At 32.5% G+C, this 22,282-nt stretch overlaps 2 protein-coding genes across 2 annotated transcripts in view; one reads left to right on the top strand and one right to left on the bottom strand.

Annotated features, from left to right (window-relative positions):
• Gpatch2 (G-patch domain containing 2) overlaps positions 1–8,022 on the bottom strand; it is a 175,033-nt gene extending 167,011 nt beyond the window's left edge. The window contains exon 1 of the mRNA XM_026388006.2: positions 7,881–8,022. Within this exon, the coding sequence (XP_026243791.2) occupies positions 7,881–7,936 (56 nt within the window). The 5' untranslated portion in view covers positions 7,937–8,022. The remainder of the gene's footprint in view (positions 1–7,880) is intronic.
• Positions 8,023–8,342: 320 nt separating this feature from the next.
• Spata17 (spermatogenesis associated 17) overlaps positions 8,343–22,282 on the top strand; it is a 196,881-nt gene continuing 182,941 nt past the window's right edge. Inside the window, exon 1 of the mRNA XM_026388009.2 lies at positions 8,343–8,410. Coding sequence (XP_026243794.2) covers positions 8,343–8,410 — 68 coding nt within the window. The remainder of the gene's footprint in view (positions 8,411–22,282) is intronic.

The following is a 22,282-nucleotide window of genomic DNA, read 5'->3' as shown; positions in this document are numbered from 1 at the left end:
ACAGAAATTATTTCAAAATAGAGTAAATATAGTGTCAGCAACAGAACAAACCATATATTTTTACTATGTAACTATGGAAAAGCTCTTTCTGCTTAAATCACTTTTCCTTGACTATCTCTGTCCTATTTCTTGAACCGATTCTCCTCAGAGCAGAGAAAACTTTCCCAGTCCCCTCTCTAAACGAAGATAGAAGCATAAAATCCTCTACTTACCACATGTTGTACCTAATCACTGCTACAATACAAGAGACAAGCAGAAACACCGGTAGTGTCAAGATTTAAAATATATGGAAAAAAAAAAGTTTAACTAAACACTAAGCATATATTCAGGCCACACTAAACATATAATCCAGTGAAGCAGAAACTATTTACATCAAAACTGGAGCCTCACTGGTCTAAAAGGGCCCATCATTAATTTATTCTGAAGTAGTCTCTGAGGCTTTTTTAGTCAGCAAGGATAATATCAGTCTTCTTTGGGAACTTTAATAACTTATATAGTTCTTTCCAAGCTCAATACCCCCAAATTTTAAATTAGTTGATACAGAGCCTAGGTATCTGATTTTATTTTTAAACATTACAGATAGTTTGGATATGTACACCTTTCATAAAAAGACCATGGGCAATCATGTCTCAAATTGAGGTCTAAAGGCGCATAGGGATAAAAATATTCTCAACTGGCCTCTAGAGGCCTACGTAGTTCCAGGAGTCTATTAGCAAGGGTATGCAAAGGGCCAGATAATAAATATTTTAGGCTGTTTAGGCCATTAGGTCTCTAACAACTACTCAATTTGTCATTATAATGCAAAAATAGCCACAAGCAATACATAAATGTATGAGTATGATTGTGTTCTAGTAAAGTTTTATTTATAAAATCAAATAGTGCCTGGCCCATTTGATGACCCTTGGTCTAAATAGACTTTATAGAGTCTTTGTCATTTATTATTTATAATTTTAGATTTTAGCAAATTCCCTGTAATAACCTATAACTATTCCTTTACATTTAGTGATAACCTAAGGGGAAAAAAATACACATACATCATGATTCAACTGGATTTACCATTTATAATATTATACACACATACAGTTTTAACACTTGAGTGTTTACTATTTGCCAGGCTTATTTCTGAGAGTTTTCTATATTTTACCTCATATTCACATGATAATCCTATAAGGTGGCATATGGAAAAAAAACAGATTTCCTTCACAATATGACATTTAAGTGATAGAGACAGGATTCAAACTCAATCTCATTTCAGAGCTCCAATGCTTACTCAACTACAGAAAACACCTACCTAATTCCAGTATCCAGTCTATATTTTTTATGATTAATTTAGCACCAAGCAGTATTACTTTCATTTTAATATATGTCATCTATATGTAAAAGCCATTATGTTATTTTGAATAGGAGAAAGGAGTGGGAGGCTAAATCAACACAAGATACAAGATAGTATAGCCGGTGAAAACAGAATAAGCAGAATGAGCTAAAAAAAACAACAACCCTGTATTGGTTATTTGAGTGTATATTGTCAACAATTATGTAACACAGCATTATCTTTAGTTCATATTTTCCAGATTTATCTCCTTTGGCAATCTGAATGTAAAAAATAAAAACACACATGTCTGGACACATGTTTTTCAAAAACATAGTGGTTCAAATATATATTTTAAATGAGGCAACTGAGACTTTTTTTTATAAGGGTTCTATATATAACTGGTCTCAGAATATAGCATTAAATTAATAGAAATATATATCACATAGGAATTGGCATGAAGCCAAAATAGAGGCTACAATTTTGACTGCATTGATAACCTTAATGAATATTTTTACCATTATCTATAAGCTAATAATTGCCTTTCTGTTTTCTCTTAATGCAATGAATGTCTTGTTCTTTTCCTTTAACACCATATTTTTAAAGAAATATGTCTGAAAGACCTATTATCTCCAAATATCATATTGTTCCTTTAAGAAAACTTACTTGATGCCAGTCTAAGATGTATTACAATAAGGATCATTTCTCTAAATGACTATTCACCTGAATCTGGAGTAACTTTCTTTGTGAAGATAGGACGTTCTTATCAATGGATGAATAAATAGCTTAAAATATTAAAACATGAAATTAACTCAATGGATGAATATAACCTCCAAATAAAATTACAGTTTATTTTGAAGTTATAATTTGGTACTATACTTCAGAAGAAAAAAAAAAATCATTGAAGATGTAGCTCAGTTCAGAGTGCTTGCCTACCAAGCAAAAACCTAGGTTCAATCCCTAGCACCACAAAAACAAAACAAAACAAAAAACAGAAAAGTAAGTAGTCTTAACACTGGAAAATTGATCCTTTGAAATCTAACACTCTAATTCTTGTTGAAAAAGTTATTACTTGTTGAAAAATTACTACTTATTGAAAAAGTACTACTATAACTAATAAAATATAACCAATATTACCAAAATGAAAGTAAACATTCTTAATCTCATTAAAATTGTGTCAGCCTTATTCAATTTTGTTTCTCAAAATGAAATAAAATATATTAAAAAATTTTTAACTAGAAGAATCGAAATTATTCCATATATCATTCAAATACAAATCAACTGAAAATTACTTTTAAGTTTCTTCAAAAATTCTATGAAAACACAGAAAAAAATACATTTATTGTAAGTGCAATTCAGAGTTCAAAGCACTTTTTTCTTTATAGTCTAATGTACCTAGACTCTTCTACAAGTTAATCCCAATCAAAATCCCTATTAATGAGCCAATAATATTAGACACTTAGTGTTAAGCTTAAACTGCTTCACAAACATTTCACAGATAAAATGGGCATCAACTGGTCAATAGAAATAAAAGCAAAATAAGATAATCGAGTGAAAAATAGTTGTTTTATTTATTTGCAGTTGTACTGATACATCAGAAGATTACTGTACTCAAATACTTTGTCCTCATCATACTTAGCTTAGGGGTTTCCTTCAAATGTTTCTGGCTTAAGAAAGAAAAATCAGGAAGCTATTTAGTTTTAACATACTGCTTATACCTCTCCAAAAGATTAGAAGTTGATAGATGGCCCAATAGCTCTAAAATTGCTGTTAAAATATATGTAGGTGGGGACAGCAGGAGAAAAGAACACCCAGAAAACGGAAACTCCCAATAACTAAAGTTAACTATTTTATTACTAATTATTGTTTGTGAAGCCCCACTCATTCCTAAGAAAAAAAAATACAGTATATATAGAAAAATTAATAATTATTTCCTTGCCTAGATGCTGATACAAGCAACTATATAATAAAAGGATATATATGTGTTTCAGCTAAATAAAAGCAACATAAAAACAACAACAAAAACATCAAGATATAACTAAAAAGTAACCATTAGAACTATTAAATACCTAGTTAAGGAAAAAAAAATCAAATACTCATTACTTAGTACATGGTAAAAATCTCTGCCTCTCTAAAACATGTATTATTTCTTTTACAAAGTTAAATAATTTTATTAGTGGAGAGCTAAATATAAGTCAAGTGCTAAGCACTTCTTCTACAAAACTGAGTTGTTTTATTTGTGGAGAACTAAATATAAGTTAAGTGCTAAGCACTTCAATTGGCCATCAATAATTTAAGTGAAGAAATAACCATTTTTGTATCTCTATGATATACAAACTCTGTGTGTTCAAAAGTAACCCTGTAGTCAGTCAACAACTATGCTGATGAATGTATCTTTGAGTACTCACAAATTTAAAACAGTCATAGAATTACATACTTCAATATCATCTTAGGTTTTATTAAGAAAAGAGAGGTTGGATAGAAAAGGATTAGTTGGTCCTAAAAGTCCACAGCAAAGAGCCAAACAGTACAGATGAAAATCAACACACAATAGTGTGGATCACGACAATGAGTGACTAAACATACAAACAGTAAATATGAAGGAGGCTATACGAAAGGTCAAATTTTATGTCTAACACAGCTTGATCCTTAAGAATTATCTTAAGTTTAAGATTTCTGCTGTTCATTATAATTTCCTTCCTTAATGGTACTATCATTTATCAAAATAAGTCTTTATCTCAAGTTAGTAATTTATTAAGGACTATGTCTTCAATTTTCTCCTTTCATATGTTGGGGACATTATTATTTGAGGAAATCAAGAATAAACCTAACATTAAATGTTAATACTTAAGTTAGTATAGAAGTTCCTTGAACTATCCATGCAAAGTATGAATCACAAGTAACCTTTTTCTCTCTTTTAGAAGGAAGTGCATTGGGGTGGGGGAAAAAACTATCTTTTTCTGAAACATATAAATGATTAGTTTCAAGTTTATGTTAACACTAGGCAATATATATGAAAAGAATTCTCTACAGAAAAAAAAAGCTGAGAAGTAACAATAGAACATGAGTTTTAGAATCCAAACTATGAATTTGGAAATTAAATTCTATTATATTCATTAGCAACAATTACCTTCTGATTTCTATATTTTCATCATGAAAACCAGCACAATTTCTACCCTGAAGGCACTCTTGAGGATGAGAGGAAGTACTTTATGTTGAAAGAAGTTATTTTACCTTTCAACAAACTCCACCCTCAAATAAGAGAAACAGGTCACTGAAAAAGCAAGTCATTCTGCTTTTAAGGTACAATCTTACCATGAATCCTGAGGCTAACATAGGAAAAGCTAAGGTCCTCAATGTTTCTGAGGTCATGAAGCATTACAAATGTTGGGACACTGTAGGACAACAGGTATACAAAATTGTGGTATAGTCTTAGAAAGTTTGTGGACTCTTTAAGGACTCTATCATGTTAAAAAGAGGCCCTAAATTCCTAACTTAAAAAAAAAAAAAAAAAGGAGTATATCTGACCTAATATACAGATATAAATGAAAAAGAAAGGATTAAAGAAAATAATGCTCCCTGGTTAAGAGTCACAAAGTTCACCACCAAACTGAAAAATTCATTTCCCATAATGGGGGCAAAGCTCCATTGACTTATATTCAATTATAAGTACAGCTAGCAGCTGCTACCAAGGGGAACAAGGTGAACATCTAGAAAGTTTTCTTTTCCTCTTACTCTAGCAACTTATTGTAAACAAAAATCATGATTAATTTTAAAGAAAAAAGTCTAATTCTACTTTTCAAATTAGTGATTTAATATGGCAAGACCATTTATTATTTAAATGAACATTCTTTTGGGGTTTTTTTTGCTGTTGTTGTTGTTGCTGTTGTTGTTTGTTTCTTCATTTTTAGCTAGACAGAAACAAGGATGCTAGGAAGCTATAAAAAAAATAAATTGCTTGCCCAAAATCATACCAGCTATTGCTTTGATCCTTTACTGAAAGAGAATCCTAAGTAAACCTGAGAGTAAAAAAAAAAAAACCAAAAAACAAAAAACAAACAAATCAAAGAAACAGCTAACCAAAATGCAATTTTTACTATGTACTTTTCCAGACCTAAAGAAAATCAAAATACCAAATAGGAACAAAATTACAGAAACAAAGGTCCAGAATCCATACAGTTTATTTTAAAGGCTTAAAATTACAAAGAAATAAAAAAGGAAACCCATATAACAAATTTAAATAAAGAGAATATCATAGTTCAATAAAGAAATCATCTACTTTAAGCACTAAATGCCTAAAAATTAAGAAACTAATCTCCACATTGGAGAAAATGTTAAAAAAAAAAAAAAAAGAAAAGAAAAGTTAAGAGAAGTTAACTACCTCAGGTACCTCAGTTACTCCTCAGGGACTCCAGGTTGCTTAACAAATCTGAGAGATACTGTATATTATTCAGATACTCAGAAAGCATACACCTGGGTGGTTAGGTATTTTCTTTAGCTACACATGAATCATACTACAAATGAGACACTTAGGGTAAATTATTTAAACTGTTTTCCCTCCTGTGTCACCTTATCTAAAATGCAAAGAATGATGTACCTACCTCAAAAGAGTTACAAGAGATGATAGTAGCAACCTCAGCAGCACTATGATTTCATTACTGGGATAAAACAAACATGTATGGTATATAACGACTGTTTTAATGAAAGAATCCATTAAGAAATACTGAATGATTGGACAGTTGTGCACATAAACTAGAAAATAAAAGTTCTAGTTTTCTGTAACACATTAATTCTGTCAAATCAGGTAGTTTCATTCAAAAACACTAGGCACTATGTTCTATTCTGATTCCAATCGAAAGGATGAGTTGCATGCCAACAAGAAAAGTTGGATAGGTTCATCAAAAGAGAACTGAAGGAGGGCTGGGGTTGTGGCTCAGGGGTAGAGCACTTGCCTCTCAAGCATGAGGCACTGGGTTCTATCCTCAACACCACAAAAACAAACCAAAATAAAGTTATTGTGTCCATCTACAACTAAAAATATTTTAAAAAGAGACAGACAGAGAATTGAAGGACATTTCTCAATATTATACAGAGGTATCAACCCATGATTTGGACAGGAGTTGCAAAGTACAATAATGAGTTGAGAGGATCATATTTTTTAATTAAACAGTACTTACCCTACAAATCAATATCACCTTAGTAAAAGCAGATCAATCTATATAGCACATTCATCTCCCTCCTTAACAAACATGAATGGTGAAGAACAAACTATGGAGTGGTGGAAATGTCCTTTATCTTGTTTTGTATAGCAGTTACACAACTATGTACTACTGCCAAAATAAAATTAGGTATTTTAAAACTATGCTTTTATTTTATGCTAATTACACTAATTTAAAAATAGCTCATTTTGAAAGTGACCCTTACTATTCTCAGGGTAAATTTGAGAATTTCAAAGTAGCTCATTCAAATCTATATTCATTATAAAATGAACTATAAAATGATCTGATCCAACTCAAAATACTTTGGGTAAGAATTTTTTTTAACTTTTCAGCTGTAAGAAATTTTGAGATCATAAACTTGCAAGAATCCCTCATGGACTCAGAATTCATCAGAGTCTTTCTATCCTCTGTGGCATTTATGAATGGATATGTATTTTAATGTCACATTTCTTACACTGGTTTGGTAAAAAACTTTTTATGTTTGAGGATTGTAAGAAGTCTGCTTGTCTGTTTCACTGATTTTCTTGTGTATACTTGCAGGAAAAAAATATTTGGAAGAAAAACAGGACTGACTCATAGTTTTCAACAAGAAATTCTAAAGACATCTTGTCTCTCTAGCTCTAAAATGTGCAGGGCAACTTTGGACAAGTCACTTAAGTAAATGTTCTGTGCCTGTGATATTCTGGTATCATAGGCTGTCATAGAATAAAGTGTAATTTGTGAAAGCACTTTGAAAATTTAAAGCAATATTTTATCTGAAAGTGCCACTGGTGAAATAATACTATAGACCTACCAAACCCCAGCCTTAACCCTGGAATTTATTGGTGTTCCCAAACAACACCCATACACATCTCCTTTGAACTAGAATGGTATATTCAAAGTAGTGGAAAATGGGTAGGCTACTCCCCTCATAAAGAGTGGGAGTGGGGGATTAAAGTGATATCTCCTTCACTACTAAAGTTCCAGAACTCTATAGATTTCTGGCATTTGGTCTTACAAGAAACTTGTTATGATCTGGCAATTTTAGCAGGGGAATTGGGAATAAAGCATTCCTGTCCATAGGTCTTACCAGTAATCAAGGAGAGATCAATTACGGAAAGCTTGACCAACTGGGTCCCAAATACCCTAAGTGTTAGACAAGCCATCAGCAAGCATTTACCGTGTTCCTGCACAAATCTTTGGCACACATCAAAATGCCTCCCTCAAACTGCGTCCATCACAAGCACGAGTGACAGCAAGGCCTAGAAGTCTTCAGATCATCCATCACAACTCCCTCCCCCTTGGAGTCCAGGTCCGGCGGCCTCTGGCCAACACATTTCCTGATCTCCCATTCCCGGGGCCGCCAGCCTCACCAGCTGTTCCCGGCGGCTGGAGCTCCGATCGGTTGGCGCCCGGCGGCCCCGAACATTAACGACACCCAGGAGCCTGGCCTCGTGGCTCAGGCCCGAGAACAGACTCCAACTACTACAGCCCCGGAGACTTCCAAAGAGCAGTTCAGCATTTTGAGAAGAGCTTCCGGAAGCTGGCTGGAGGCGGAAACCGGATGTTCGGAGCAACCATAATTCTCCTCCCCACTGCTTTCCTTTCCTACAGTCGCCTCTTTTTATTCCTAAACGAGATAGAGACAGTTAAACTAAGCTTTGTTGCTACACCGAAAATTAAAAATTCTCTATAAGTATTGCCCTTAAATCCGAAACAGGGTGACATAAAAGAGGAGAGAGGGAAAGTGGAACCCCCGGGACTGGCCTGTGGTATCGTCCGGTTGCCCGGGAAACCGACGGTAACGCCAGTTGCAAACCCCTGGCCCAGGGGCCATGGCCACGTTAGCCCGGCTGCAGGCTCGGTCGTCGTTTGTAGGAAATCAGTACTACTTTAGGAACCGGTAAGTCGTAAAGAAAGGAATCCCACAAAGGGCTGGCTGTTTTTAGCCACTAGTTTTTCAGTGGAACTTTACCATTGACAAATTCCCTCATTCAGTACTCAGTTCCCCCTTTCAATGAGTGCAAACAGAACCAGAAGTTTAACGTAATATTAACTATACAAGGAGATTATAAATAGAGGGAGGCCATGGATATTCAGGTTGATATAAGGAAAGTTCCAGCGTAGATAAAATTGTAAAGCACCCCCCCCCGCACCCCCACCACCACCATTAGACATCATCACAACGCAGTTTGAAGAAATCTGCCTTCTCCCTGTTGAAGGTTTAATGGCCTTGATGCAGTCACCCAGGCTCCCTAGCTCACTGATCTCAATGAGTCCTCACTCTGTCTAGGGATCTGAGCCTCTGTCATGTCACAAACATCATGGAACTCAATTGTTCTAGGACTCCTTTCCTTCTGAAAATCAAAGTATCCGAACCATTCTGGCAAGATAATTAGTGCCAACGAATTAATTAATAGAAGAGGGCAAAGAAAGACACTAGCACTATTTCCATCTCCTTACAGCCAAACTTCACAATCAGAAACAGGTTTATTTTAACAGTGGCCCAGAAGCATTGCCCCAGGAGTTTTTCCAACTTAAGAGATATTACAAAAAAAAAAAAAAAGTAAATTGGACTGTGATAGAATGCAGTGACGTGGCAGACCAGTGGAAAATATGTCAATAAGTTAGAAACTTGCTGAGTTGTTCTGATTTTAATTTTTATCTACCACACTATTTCACTGTGTACCTCTTACAACAATTCAATGTTTATGTTTTTGTAAAATAACATATATCTGTACTGTTAAAGTAGAAGCAGAGATAATGACTCTTTTTTGCTTACCATTTTTGAGTCTACCTTGTCTTCATAGTTCCTAATACTTAATAGCTACACAATACTTACTTGTTGAAAAATTACATTAATGAATCTTTCAATTGCTTTTTGTTTAAGTAAATATTCTCAATAGCTAACTAGAAATAATCTATTTAGCATTCAGAAATTATCTCTTTATTTAGCATCCATCTAGAATGTATATGACAGGCCCTGTATTTATTTATGACATAAATACATAAATAAATTCTATCCCTATGATGATCATATCCTAGCATGGAATTGGGACATTTAAAAAAAATAATTGTGCTATAGTAAGGCAAATAGAAATGGAAACAACTAACATTGTTTGAGCACTGATTATACATGAGACATTGCACTAATAACTTTCTCATCTATTTCTTTTGATTTTCACAATGATATGAGTGAATGTATTAATCTGAGTATTTAGATCTCTAGAACAGTATTCAAGGGAAGCCTGATTAAGTGCTAGACAAGAGCAAAGGAACTAATTACTCTTCACAGATTTCAGTGTCCACATTTGCCCCTATCTGGATTTTAAAAATGGGCATCTCTTCCTAAACTTTGAGATTGCCTGGAGAAATGACTAATGCTATGCAAAAATCTTGATGAAAATAAACTGGCATTCCTAACATTTCATTTATAATTATTAAAAATAATACTTTTAGTTTTAAAGAATTGTAAAGATGATAAGGGAAACAAAATTCTAAATTTTGTGTAGTTTTTTAAAAAATCAGAGTATTGATAGTTTAGGGCAAAAAATAATAAAATATTAGTGTGACTGGGAAAGTAAATAGTAAATTTCCTTCATAAAGTAATGTCATTTTCCGTTTGTTATTGACTTGGATAGTTCTTCATAAATTTTAACCTTGGGAACTTGTTGAAAATGAAAATTCTGGTTCAGTGTGTCTTGGTGGCAGAGAGTCTATATTTCTTACAAGAATTCATATGAGGCCCTACTCTGCATAAAAAGAGAGACTGTAATAAAGAAACAGTGTATGGGCTTTTCTTACATTTAATTCTTCAACATCCTTATGAATTATATATATATATATATATATATATTCCTTAATTATGTGAAAAAATGAAAATGAGATTCAGTTAGATTGAGTAATTTGTGCAAAGTCACACAACTATGAAGTATTAAAGCCAGGAAATTTCACTCTGAAACCTATTCTGTACAATATGACTCAAAAGAGTATGTGGAAATACTATAAGAAAACTTTTCTAAACTGAATAAAGAGTATAGATTTGAAAATAAAGGACTCTCTGAGTCTTAGATAGAGTTTCTTGAAATGATATAATCTTTAGATATTATTTAATATAATTCCAAGATATAGAAGAAAGAAATCACATGCTTCTACTCTAGACAGAAGAGAAAAAATTATTTTCTAAAGAAGCAGGTGCATTGGATTCTTTATCTGCTCAACACTGAAACCTAGAAGACTGAAAAACAGTAATTACTCATGATTCAGGGGAATTAGTCAAGAATCCTAGCAAAGATCCATGTTTTGGGGAGGATATGAAAGGCATTTTGAGACATGTAAAGATTTAAGTGTCTTCCCTTTGTCCTTATCTGAGGGCATGTATTCAAGAAAATACAGTATTTCGTAATCAATTAAAAATTAAATCAGAACAATAGGAGAAAAAAGAAAAATAAGTAATAGAAACAGCAATAATAAATCATACTAGCAATATTTATGGTTTAAAGAGCATTATTTTTGTGCAATTAATGGGATCCCTAATTGTATTCTTTCTGGACATCTTGGGCAAGTTCAACAGCTTATTACGCATTTTCAGTTTTCCATATGATTTCAGGCAATAGTCTTGGGAATTTTCCTGCTAGTACATGCTATGGGTTCTTTTTTTTCCAGCATCTATGAGTTTCCTCAATATTCTTTCAGCCTACATTAAGAGCTGTTTCACTGACCTTTAGAACTGCCACATCTTCTCCTCTATCATTGTATCCCAAAGCCAGCATCATAAAGTTTTAGTTTTCTAATAGCTTTTCACTGTGATCAAAATACCCTAGAACAACTTAGAGGAGGAACAGTTTATTTTGGCTCATGGTTTCAAAGGCTTAGTCCATGGTATGCCAGTTATAATGCTCCTGGCCTGAGTAAGGCAAAACATCATGGCAGAAGTTCCTGGCAGAGGAAAGCTGCTCAGTTCCTGACAGCCAGGAAGCAGAGCAATTGAAGTCCTAAGAACAAAATATAAACTCCAAAGTCATACCCTTAGCAATCTACTTCCTCCAGCCACACCTAGATGCCTATATTTAACACCTAGTATAGTAGTCCTTTCAAATGGATTAATCCATAGATTAAGTTATAATCTCATAATCTAATTGTTTTACCTCTAAACATTTCTTCATTGTCTCACATGAGTGTTCTAAGGACACCTCATATTCAAACCCTAACTATGTAGCAGTGTACTGTCAGTTTTTATCTCTCTTTTAATTGTTATATATTCAAATTAGTAAATGTGTTTCTCTGGCTTTAGGGATTTTAGTTTTTCTTAGATTACTTTGCCAGTTTAAGATTATATGATGCTTATCTATATTTAACGATAATATTTTAAAGTTTTATAACATTTTCCTTTACTCATTGTGCAATTTTGTTCATCTGCTTATACCATGAGGTATAGATACCTTTTTCTGTGTAAATACTGTTTATTGAATAGTCTTTTCTTTCCTTACTAGTTCTAAATGTTCCAAGATGGTTAAATAAAAGGCATAAAATGGCAAAGAAATAAAATTGTATTTATTTACTGGCAGGATGATTGTGTTCATAAAAAACCCTAAAACACATGCAAAACAAATTAGAATAATAAATGAATTTAACAAGCTTACAGAGTACAAGGGAACACAGAATCATCTTTTTACATATTAGAAATTGATATTTACAGTTTGAAACACAACAATATTATTTTAATAGCTTTAAAAATACATGTCATTTGTCCCAGGAATGTCAGTTCTTCTATTGACCCTATAGAAGTACTCTCATATTTACACAATTTGTGTACAGGATTATTTTGTGTACAGGGTTATATGCACAAAAGCACTCATTAAAACATTTTATAAATATATATGTGTATATATATTTTATATATTTATATATCATTTAAACTATAAATACCTTGTATCTTACATTTGAAATAATGTGGCAAAATTCAGGCATATGCACATGGTAGGATATAAATCATAGTTTAAATGAGTAAAAATTTTATATATAATAAAATGAAAAAGTCCTTGAAATAAATTAAGGCAAAAAAAGATAATAGAAATAAGTAATATACTTTGTGTGCTCTTTTATATAAAAATTGTAGAACTAAAACTATGGTTCTGGAGTAAAACATAGAAAGCTGTCAATAGTGGTTTGATTTTGAATATTGAAAGATGGGTAGATTGAAAATAGAATCTTAATATGCTTTCTGTGTATTTTTCCTTGTTTAAATTGTTATATTGAACATTGGGCAATTATATACGATTTGTGAAATAAATCATAGGTAAATAGGAAAAAAAAACTTGTTCAGGAGAAAACTTTTGTTTTCAAAACATAACAAAATAAATGACCATATGCCAAAAACATACATTGGAGAAAAAGATAGCCTCTTCAACAAATGGTACTGGAAAAACTGGAAATCCATATGTAGCAAAATGAAATTTCACCCGTATCTCTCACCCTGCACAAAAATTAACTCAAAGTGAATCAAGGACTTAGGCATTAGAACAGAGACCCTGTGCCTAATGGAAGAAAAAGTAGGCCCAATCTCCACCATGTCAGCTTAGAAAACGACTTTCTTAACAAGACTTCTAACGTGCAAGAAGTAAAATCAAGAATCAGTAAAGGTGATGGTATCAAACTAAAAAGCTTCTTCACAGAAAACAATAATGTGAAGAGAGAGCCTACAGAATGAGAAAATCTTTACCAGACGTACCTCTGATAGATCAGTAATCTCCAAGATATATAAAGAACTCAAAAAAACTTAACACCAAAAACCAAAATAACCCAATCAATTAATGTGCTAAGGAACTGAACAGACAGTTCACGGACAAAGAAATACAATTAATCAACAAATATATGAAAAAATGTTCAACATCTCTAGCAGTTAGAGAAATGAAAATCAAAACTACACTCCAGTCAGAATGACAATCATTAAGAATACAAACAACAATAAATGTTGGTAAGAATGTGGGGGAAAAGGTACATTCATACATTGCTGGTGGGACTGCAAATTGGTGTAACTCCTATGGAATGTGATATGGATATTCCTCAGAAAACTGGGAATGGAACCACCATATGACTCAGGTATCCCACTCCTCAGTTTATACCTAAAGGACTTTTAAAAGCAGCATACTACAGTGATGCAGCCACATCAATGTTTATAGCAGCTCCATTCAGAATAGCTATACTATGGAACCAACCTAGGTGCCCTTCAAAAGATGAATGGATAATGAAATCATGGTATATATACACAATGGAATATTACTCAGCCTTAAAGAATAATGAAATTATGGAATTTTCCAGTAAATGGATGGAACTGGAGAATATCCTGTTTAGTGAAATAAGCCAATCCCAAAGAATCAAAGGTGCAATGTTTTCTCTGATATGCAAATGCTAATTCACTGTAAGAGGTGGGGGAGAAGGCAGAGAAGAATAGAAGTACTTTATATTAGAGGGGATTGAGGGAGGAGAGAGGGTATGGGGGTAAGAATGATAACAGAATTAGACATTATTACCCTGTGTGCACATATGATTACATGGCCTCTGTAACTCAACATAATGTACAACCAGAAGAATGAGGAGTTATACTCCACTTATGTATGATGTGCCAAAAAGCATTCTACTGTCATGTATAACTAATTAAAACAAATAAAAATTAATTTTAAAATGGTCATAAGATATAACTAGTAATAAAACTTGCCTCCTAGTCATGAAAAACTAGAAGGTTAAATAAAATACATGAAAAATTATTTTTAAGAATTGATACAACAGAATGTATGATATGATCTTGAACAATGAAAACAGGTTAGCCAATTGTTCCAGTTTTTTTGCCTGGAGGTAATTTCTGAATAAAATCCAAACTCTATAAGCATAACATTTGTAGTGTCTAGCATCTATTCATAAATTAGTAGTAGTAAAAAAGTATAGCAAACTGTGACTCATAACCAGAAGAAAAAAAATGTCAGTTCACTGAAACCCAGAAATACAAAGCTGGTCAGAGTATCAGACAAGGATTTTCTAAGGAGATATTCAAAATATGATGAATGACTTAAAAGGAAAATATGAATATAGTGAGGAATAAATGGAGTATAAAAAATTAAATGAAACTTTTAGAGATAACAACTTAGAAGTAAAAATGTTTAGTTTACACACATAAACATATTTAAAATTATGTAAACCATCTCAAATTTACAGGAAACATTAAAAATACCGTACAGAGACATTTTTCCTGAATCATATGGAAGTCAGTTGCAACCTGATTGCCCATTACTCCACAATTTATTTCCATGCAAGGATATTTTCTATAAAACCACAATTCAAACATTGAAATCATGAAATTAACAAAGGCATATTTCTACCATGTAATCTTCAGAAGTCATTCAAGTTTTGCCCCAGTAATACTCTTTATAGCAAAAATGATCCTGTTTGTCTGGTCTCTTTAATTATCTTGAATGTAGAACATTTTTTTCAGTCTTTCTTTGATTTTCATGACCTTGATACTTTTGAAGATTATAGATCAGTTATTTTATAGAATTTTCCTCTGTTAGGTTTGTCTGATTTTTCCTCTTGATTAGGTTCAGGGTATGTACTTTTGGCAGGAATATCAGAGAATTGATGCTGTAATTTTCTCATTGTATTCTTCCAGATACTGTGTAATTCTGATTTGTCCCATTACTGGTGGTATTAATTTGGATCATTTAATTAAAGTAGTGTATGCTAGACTTCTCCACTGAAATATTCTTTTATTTTTCTGTGTAATTAATTAGTATTATTTAAAAGTAGACACTTTGAAACTGTATCCATTTTCTATCCTTACCCAACTTTAAATTTATATCAGTATAAATTAATAGTTTCTCATTTTAGTCAATGGAATAAAATGCTTTATCCTTATTTACTCTAATGGTAACATTGTTCCAGATTTAGCCAGTGAAAGCCACTTCAGGCTTTCTTCTCTGTCCTGATCAAAGTTATTGCTTTCTGACACAAACAAACGTTCCAGGCTCTTCTCCCACTTTTCCTGCCCCAGTCCGGGAACCATTCATTCCAACAAGGAGGTCTGGCTCCTTTCAGTGAGTGCACATTGCTATTGGGGATTGCTGCTTTAACACCTGCTTAGTGGACAGAGCTAGGGACTACCTTTATGCATACACACAAATGCATTTTACATCTCTATTATTTTTATGTTAATCAACATTTATATTAAAATCCACGAGTTTACATTGACAACTCGATTTCCACACCACAGATTTACTCTTGTTTTTCTTCCTTTTGCCCTTCTCTACCTCCTTTCTTTCTCTTTGTTGCACAGGCTGGTCTTGAACTTCTGGACCCAAGCAATCCTGTCTAGGACTCCACTTCTCCTGGTAGCTGGTGCTACTGACTTGGGCTATGAAACCTTGCAATACTTTACTTTTCTGACACTGAGAATCCTGGCTACCACTATCTTTAATTTATTTACCTATCTGATCAATCCCTCGTTATGTAATCAAACTCCTATCACTATAACTGCCCCCTCTCTCTTTTTTTTTTATTTGAGAGAGAGAGAGAGAGAGAGAGAGAGAGAGAGAGAGAGAGAGAGAGAATTTTTTCAATATTTATTTCTTAGTTTTCGGTGGACACAATATCTTTGTTTTTGTATGTGGTGCTGAGGGTCGAACCCGGGCCGCACTTATGCCAGGTGAGCTCGCTACCGTTTGAGCCACATCCCCAGCCCAAGTGCCCCCTCTTATATGGATACCCTTCTCACACAATGTTGGCTCTGCCTCGCATAAGGAACCATCCAACAGACTTGGATGACTTCCTCATCACACTTGAACTCTGATTTCTTGTGTTGTTTGCCCTCCTCTCCATGATCCACTCTACTTACTAAACAAAGACCATGCCGTAGCCCCAGGAAGTCCCAACATATACATTCTCACCTTAACCCATCCAAGATACCCTTCCCTCTCCTTACACATGGTAGCATAGACCACTACCATAGACCATGGTAGCCCATTTGTAGCCCCTTATTCATTTATCTGTGAAACAATAATAATGATGAGGGCTATTAATGAAAAATTTAAAAGCCGGTTCTCATTATAAAGTGTAGTCCTATCTCTCAACATCAATTGCCTCTTACTAGATACATGGTGTTAATCAGAAAACAAAGTTTATAAATTCAATACAGTTTCTGTCTTTAAGGAACTGAAAATCCTTAAGGATGAATAGTGAAATTATGTGCAAAATAATATTTTTCCACATCAGCATATCTGACAGCATAAAGCAGCCAATATTAGAATTTTACTTCTATTGTCTAAAATAGTTACATGTTTCTGACATTAGAAAGGAATATTGTGTTTTAATCTAGTATATATTGATAGCTAATTTACATAGGATAGACTAAACAGTCTTTTAATATACAAAAGCACTTTTTTGAATATTACTGGGAAGACATTTAACTACCATTCTTGGTTCATCATTTTTTATTTATTGTTAAGTTAATTTCTGATCACTAATTATACACATGAATATAGTGTTATCCAGTGTTATAGTACTTATTTCTAGCTGATGATGAAGTGACTAGAAACTTCTGACTTTTTCTTGATGTTTTATTACATTTCTGGTAATACTTTTGCTCTTTTATCATTATTAATCCATTTAGTATTCATTGTGATAATACTGATCATAATAAATTTATTTCAAATTCATGTAGATGTCATATTTTATTCACTGCTATAGGATTTTCATTGTAATTTGGAACTAATTAATATACCATTAAAATAAAGTGTTACCCACATTTTTCATTTTAAACATAAAATGTCTAGCAGTTCATGGCATATTGTATGAGTATTCAGCATCCCAGTGGTAATCCAAGTATCTGTAAATTTCATTTTTAAGCAGTTAAAAAGAAGGCAACAGAAAAATGGGTTTAGAAATCAAATTTTAGCATATAAGTAAAAGCTTAGCAGTTAGCTACTGGTTAGTTTTTTCATGTTTCTTTCCTTTAATTTGTGATAACAGTGATGTCCTTATTAGTATAATATATGTTTGTATTTATATACATTATTGTTGATATTCCAAAAAGAGATTGTTTAATTTTTCACTTGATTAGGGTCACCAGGAGAAATTTAAAAACAAATCCAAAACAAAGTGAACTTGATTGCTTATTTTCTATATTTCTTATGACAGGTTATAGGTTCAAGCTAATAAATTAATAACTAATATGGTAACAAATACATTAGTTCAAAAAAAGTATTAGGTGTAGTTGTGAACCTATTTACAGTTCTCTTCCTTCCTATCAAAGGCAGCCAATTGTTGATTGTCGATGGGGAAAGAAAAGAAGTAATTTAAATAAGAATATATTTTAGGAAGGTAAATATATCTAGCATTAAATGTTAATATTGTTTTTAAAAAATATTAAATATCTGTAAGGAACAGCTGTATCCCAGTATGGCTTTATTTCTCATAATCGTAGGTTAGTGAAATTATATTCCTCACACTCTATGATCTTCTTTGAACTCCCTGCTCTGTTGAACATAGTATTCCTATATCTTTGCCATATTTGCCAATAATGACATTTGTGACATAATGGCATAACAGTATAAACAACATTTTTTAATGTTCCCCTGCCATATCTTGTTATTGGATAGGATAAAAATGACTATTTCTTTTAGATTTGTAATTTCTTGAACAATAACCTTGTTTTTCATAACTTCTTCACAACAGTTGTCAATTATTAATCATGTCTAACTTCATGCCTTTCCATTAACTTCTGTGACACTGTATCATATTTGTGTCTTATAATTGGACCTTATTTAGTTTTTTGTCATTATTTAACATCTTTCACTATAAAAATTTCTGAGCCAGAGATTCTTAAGCCTTGGGAATGTGTGGTTCCACTTCTCACAGTGATATTCAAGGAGTCACTTATCTTCTAATATGTACAAAACTCTGAAAACCAAGGTTGTCTGCCTTGGTTTCAACTCTTGTCTTTCTCCCCTCCATCCTTCATCCTTCCTCTCTTCCATAAACATTTGTTCAGTTCTTCAATGTATCAGATACTTTACCATATGTGGGTATATAGATATCAATAAAATGTGAGCCTAGCCCTCAATAAGAAAAATGTTATAATTTGTACCTAGAAGAAAGTTTAGAGTATTATGAAGATAAATCTTTCTGTAAGTTGTAGTTGGAAAATCATTTAAAGAGAGAGTAAATTTGGAAGGGTCTGAAGGCAAGAGAGAATTTAGCCTATTCAGGAGACTATTACAAGAGAGTAACTCTACCATGGGAGGAAGTGGTGTAAAATGTGGGGAGTTATGTCTGTCTGGTCTAGATCTGGAACAACTCTCATTCTAATGGCTTTAGAGTTCTTTCAAAAAACTTGGGATGTTTTATGGGGGCCAGCATTAAAGTGTTTTAAGAAAAGAACATGATTGGACTTCAAAAGATTATTCAAACTGTGCATTAAAGAATAGAGTGGAAGAAGACCACTGGTCTGGAAAACAAGACTTTTTCAAGTAACTAGATAAAAGCTGAAGAATAATTGCTTCACAGTTTGATATGAGCAGTTTGGGTAAATAATATTGCCATTCCTAAGAAATATAAGGCAGAAAAAAATACTCTTAATAAGAAAAGGGAGGAGCATGTGTAGAAGATGAGAATAAGATGGGGTGTTTGGGATATGTTAAAGTTGAGATACCTAAGTAATATTAGCACAGATATTTTAGATATTCAGATCAGGAGAGTTTTCTACTGTTTACTAAAAATAATATTTTTTATGGTTCTAAATTCTATAGATATTTATTTATTATACACTATTTTACTTTTTTATATGTTTTCATTTACTGGTGCAATTATTTTTCTATTCTATTAGTTTGTAAGCTTAGACTTGAGAGCACAGAATGTATGTTATGTATGTCTTTAGTTTGAGCAGCATGCTTCTTGCACACAATTTATATAATAATATATAATCAATCTTTTTAATTAATTAATAAGATATTGACAAATAGTATTTATCTACAATCCATTGAAAAATGCCCATCAGATAACCCATCATTATGTAATAATGCAACAATAATCATCTTTTATTTATGTATCATTCAATATTTTTTCTACTAGGTTCTTTATGATATGCCACCAAATTAAATTTTAGATTAAAACACTGAGCAAATTTATCCATATAAAAGTTGCACAGTTAGGATTTGAACCAAGGTCTTTCTACAAAGGTAATGTGCTATCCTTTATCCTAAAATTTTTACTAGGCTAGGCCATGGTTCATATTATATCAAATGTCCCAATTTCTTAGTGTTTAGTGCCTAGGTGAATCTAATACTTCCCTTAAGTTTGAAAATTTATTCCTAGTTTTCTAAAAGATTATATTAGTTAATTTCATTTTTAAGTCTTAAAATCAGCATACTACAGGGACACAGCCACATCAATGTTTATAGCAGTGCAATTTGCAATAGCTAAACTGTGGAGCTAAACTAGATGTCCTTCAGTTGATGAATGGATTAAAAATGTGGCATATATACACAATGGAATTTTACTCAGCAATAAAAGAGAATAAAATTATGGCATTTGCAGGTAAATGGATGGCATTGGAGAAGATAATGATAAGTGAAGTTAGCCAATCCCAAAAAACAAATGGCGCAATGTTTTCTCTGATATAAGGAGGCTGATTCATAGTGGAGTAGGGAGTGGGGGAGCATGAGAGGAATAGATGAACTCTTAGATAAGGCAGAGGGGTGGGAAGGAAAGGGAGGGGACTGGGGGTTAACAAGTATGGTGGAATGTGATAGACATCATTATCCAAAGTACATGCATGAAGACACGAATTGGTGTCAACATACTTTATATACAACCAGAGATATGAAAAATTATGCTATATATGTGTCATAAGAATTGTAATGCATTCCGCTGTCATGTATTCTTTTAAAAAATCAATAAAAAATGGAAAAACATAAAAATTTGGAAGAAAAAATAAAAACATTACATGGATATTTTATAATGATTAATGAATTCAGAAATTAATAAATTTCTTCTTTCATATTTAATTTCCTAAAGATGAGCACTTTTAATAATTTTCTCTGTACAAAACCAGACTTTTTCTCTGTATACATTGACTTATGTGTACAGTTCAAATTGCTCTGTATAAATTTAAGAATATAAAATGCTATACCTTAGGTTTTTTTCACATTATACTACTTTATCTGTCCTTCAGACATTGATCTATTTATTTTTTTGTAAGGACAAAATTATTCCATTCTTTAGGTTGTTCCTATTATTTTAATATTACAAATAAAGATATGATATAAAACAAATTTGTAGGGAAATATTTGCTAAGTATGCTTTAGCGTGTTTAGCATGTTTTCATACAATTTCTAAGTTGTTTATATTTTATTTTCTGTCAATTGTCTATCTTTTGTTGCATTTTGGGTAGGCTGCTTAATTGAGTCATTTTATTTCATTTGTTTCCTCAAATAATATGACTATAGCATAAAGCTTTAATTTTTCCCTTATGGGATTCCCAGTTTATATACCTAAGACCTGACAGATTTGGGGAATTTACTCTTTAATTGACAGTATGCTGAAATTACCCAAAATTCAATTTCAACATCTTTAAAAAATGTAAAATATTTCATATATGCACAAGGGTGTTTACATACATGAAGATCATATAAAGAACAATTTTGAAAAGTCAATCAGCTTTAATAAATCTGATTCTGCCAAGGCATTTGAAGCATTTTGTGTCTGCCTTTCACATCTCATCCCTCTTCCTTGTCCTTCATCTCCATCCTGAAATTTGTGTTTTCTCATTCCTATTATAGTTTTACTATATGCTATGCATCCCTAATGAATATTCCTAAAATTTCACAAGTTTTTCCTATATATAAATGAAACTATTCTGTATGTGTTCAAAGACCAAATTGTTTTCTGCTGGCCATGTATTTGAGTCTTTGTTGTTACCTACACTTAATGTACATAGCCAGAGAAATTTCACCAATAGCAAAACCAAAAATTTCTCTGGTTATGTACATTAAGTATACCTCCTTAGTCTCTAGATTTATTTTGTTGCTTTGGGAAACTGGTGCTACAGCACAGTTTCAGTATCATATTTATAAATGGAGATTGCATGCATTTTTTCTTTTGTCTTTGCCTTTCTTTTTCCTCTTAATTTCTGTTTTACTTTAAAAAAAAATCTTTCCTTCCTCTCCTTCAGAAGTCATGATGATTAAGAACCTAGTTTCTGAAGCCAGACAATGTAGAATCAAATTTCAGCTCTGAAACTAAAGATATAAACCTGGGCATATCACTACACTCTTTCTGCAGTATTATAAGAATATTCCTATATATAAGTATATATATTCTTATTAGCAGAATATTCTTCCTTATTAAAGGGGAATAGGATTATAACTATCTATGTAATAGTGTTGAAAGAATTATAGATAATTCACTGATGCATAAAGTATTCATTAGTAAAATATATTTTTTTCTCTATTTCTATCAACAGCTCCTCACATGTCTTTCTTTTACCTATAATCACCCATGTTATTAAGAGCAATAGGATACCCATTGGCCCTCCAGCAACTCTGTCATCCTAAAAGAGGAAGAAGAGTTCTGTTGAAGGAAAGTTGTGAGAGCCATGTCTCACAGGAAAGAAATCTACCCAATAGGAATGTTGTTCCCTCAGTGGAATCACCTTTGGTAAAGACAAAATGTTGAGTGTTAGTAGTAGCACCAATTATTTCTTGAAACCATTGCAAATACAATGTGGAAA

This window comes from Urocitellus parryii, chromosome 9, assembly GCF_045843805.1.
Source record: "Urocitellus parryii isolate mUroPar1 chromosome 9, mUroPar1.hap1, whole genome shotgun sequence".
NCBI lineage: Eukaryota > Metazoa > Chordata > Mammalia > Rodentia > Sciuridae > Urocitellus > Urocitellus parryii.
This window is presented reverse-complemented; position numbering and strand designations above follow the sequence as displayed.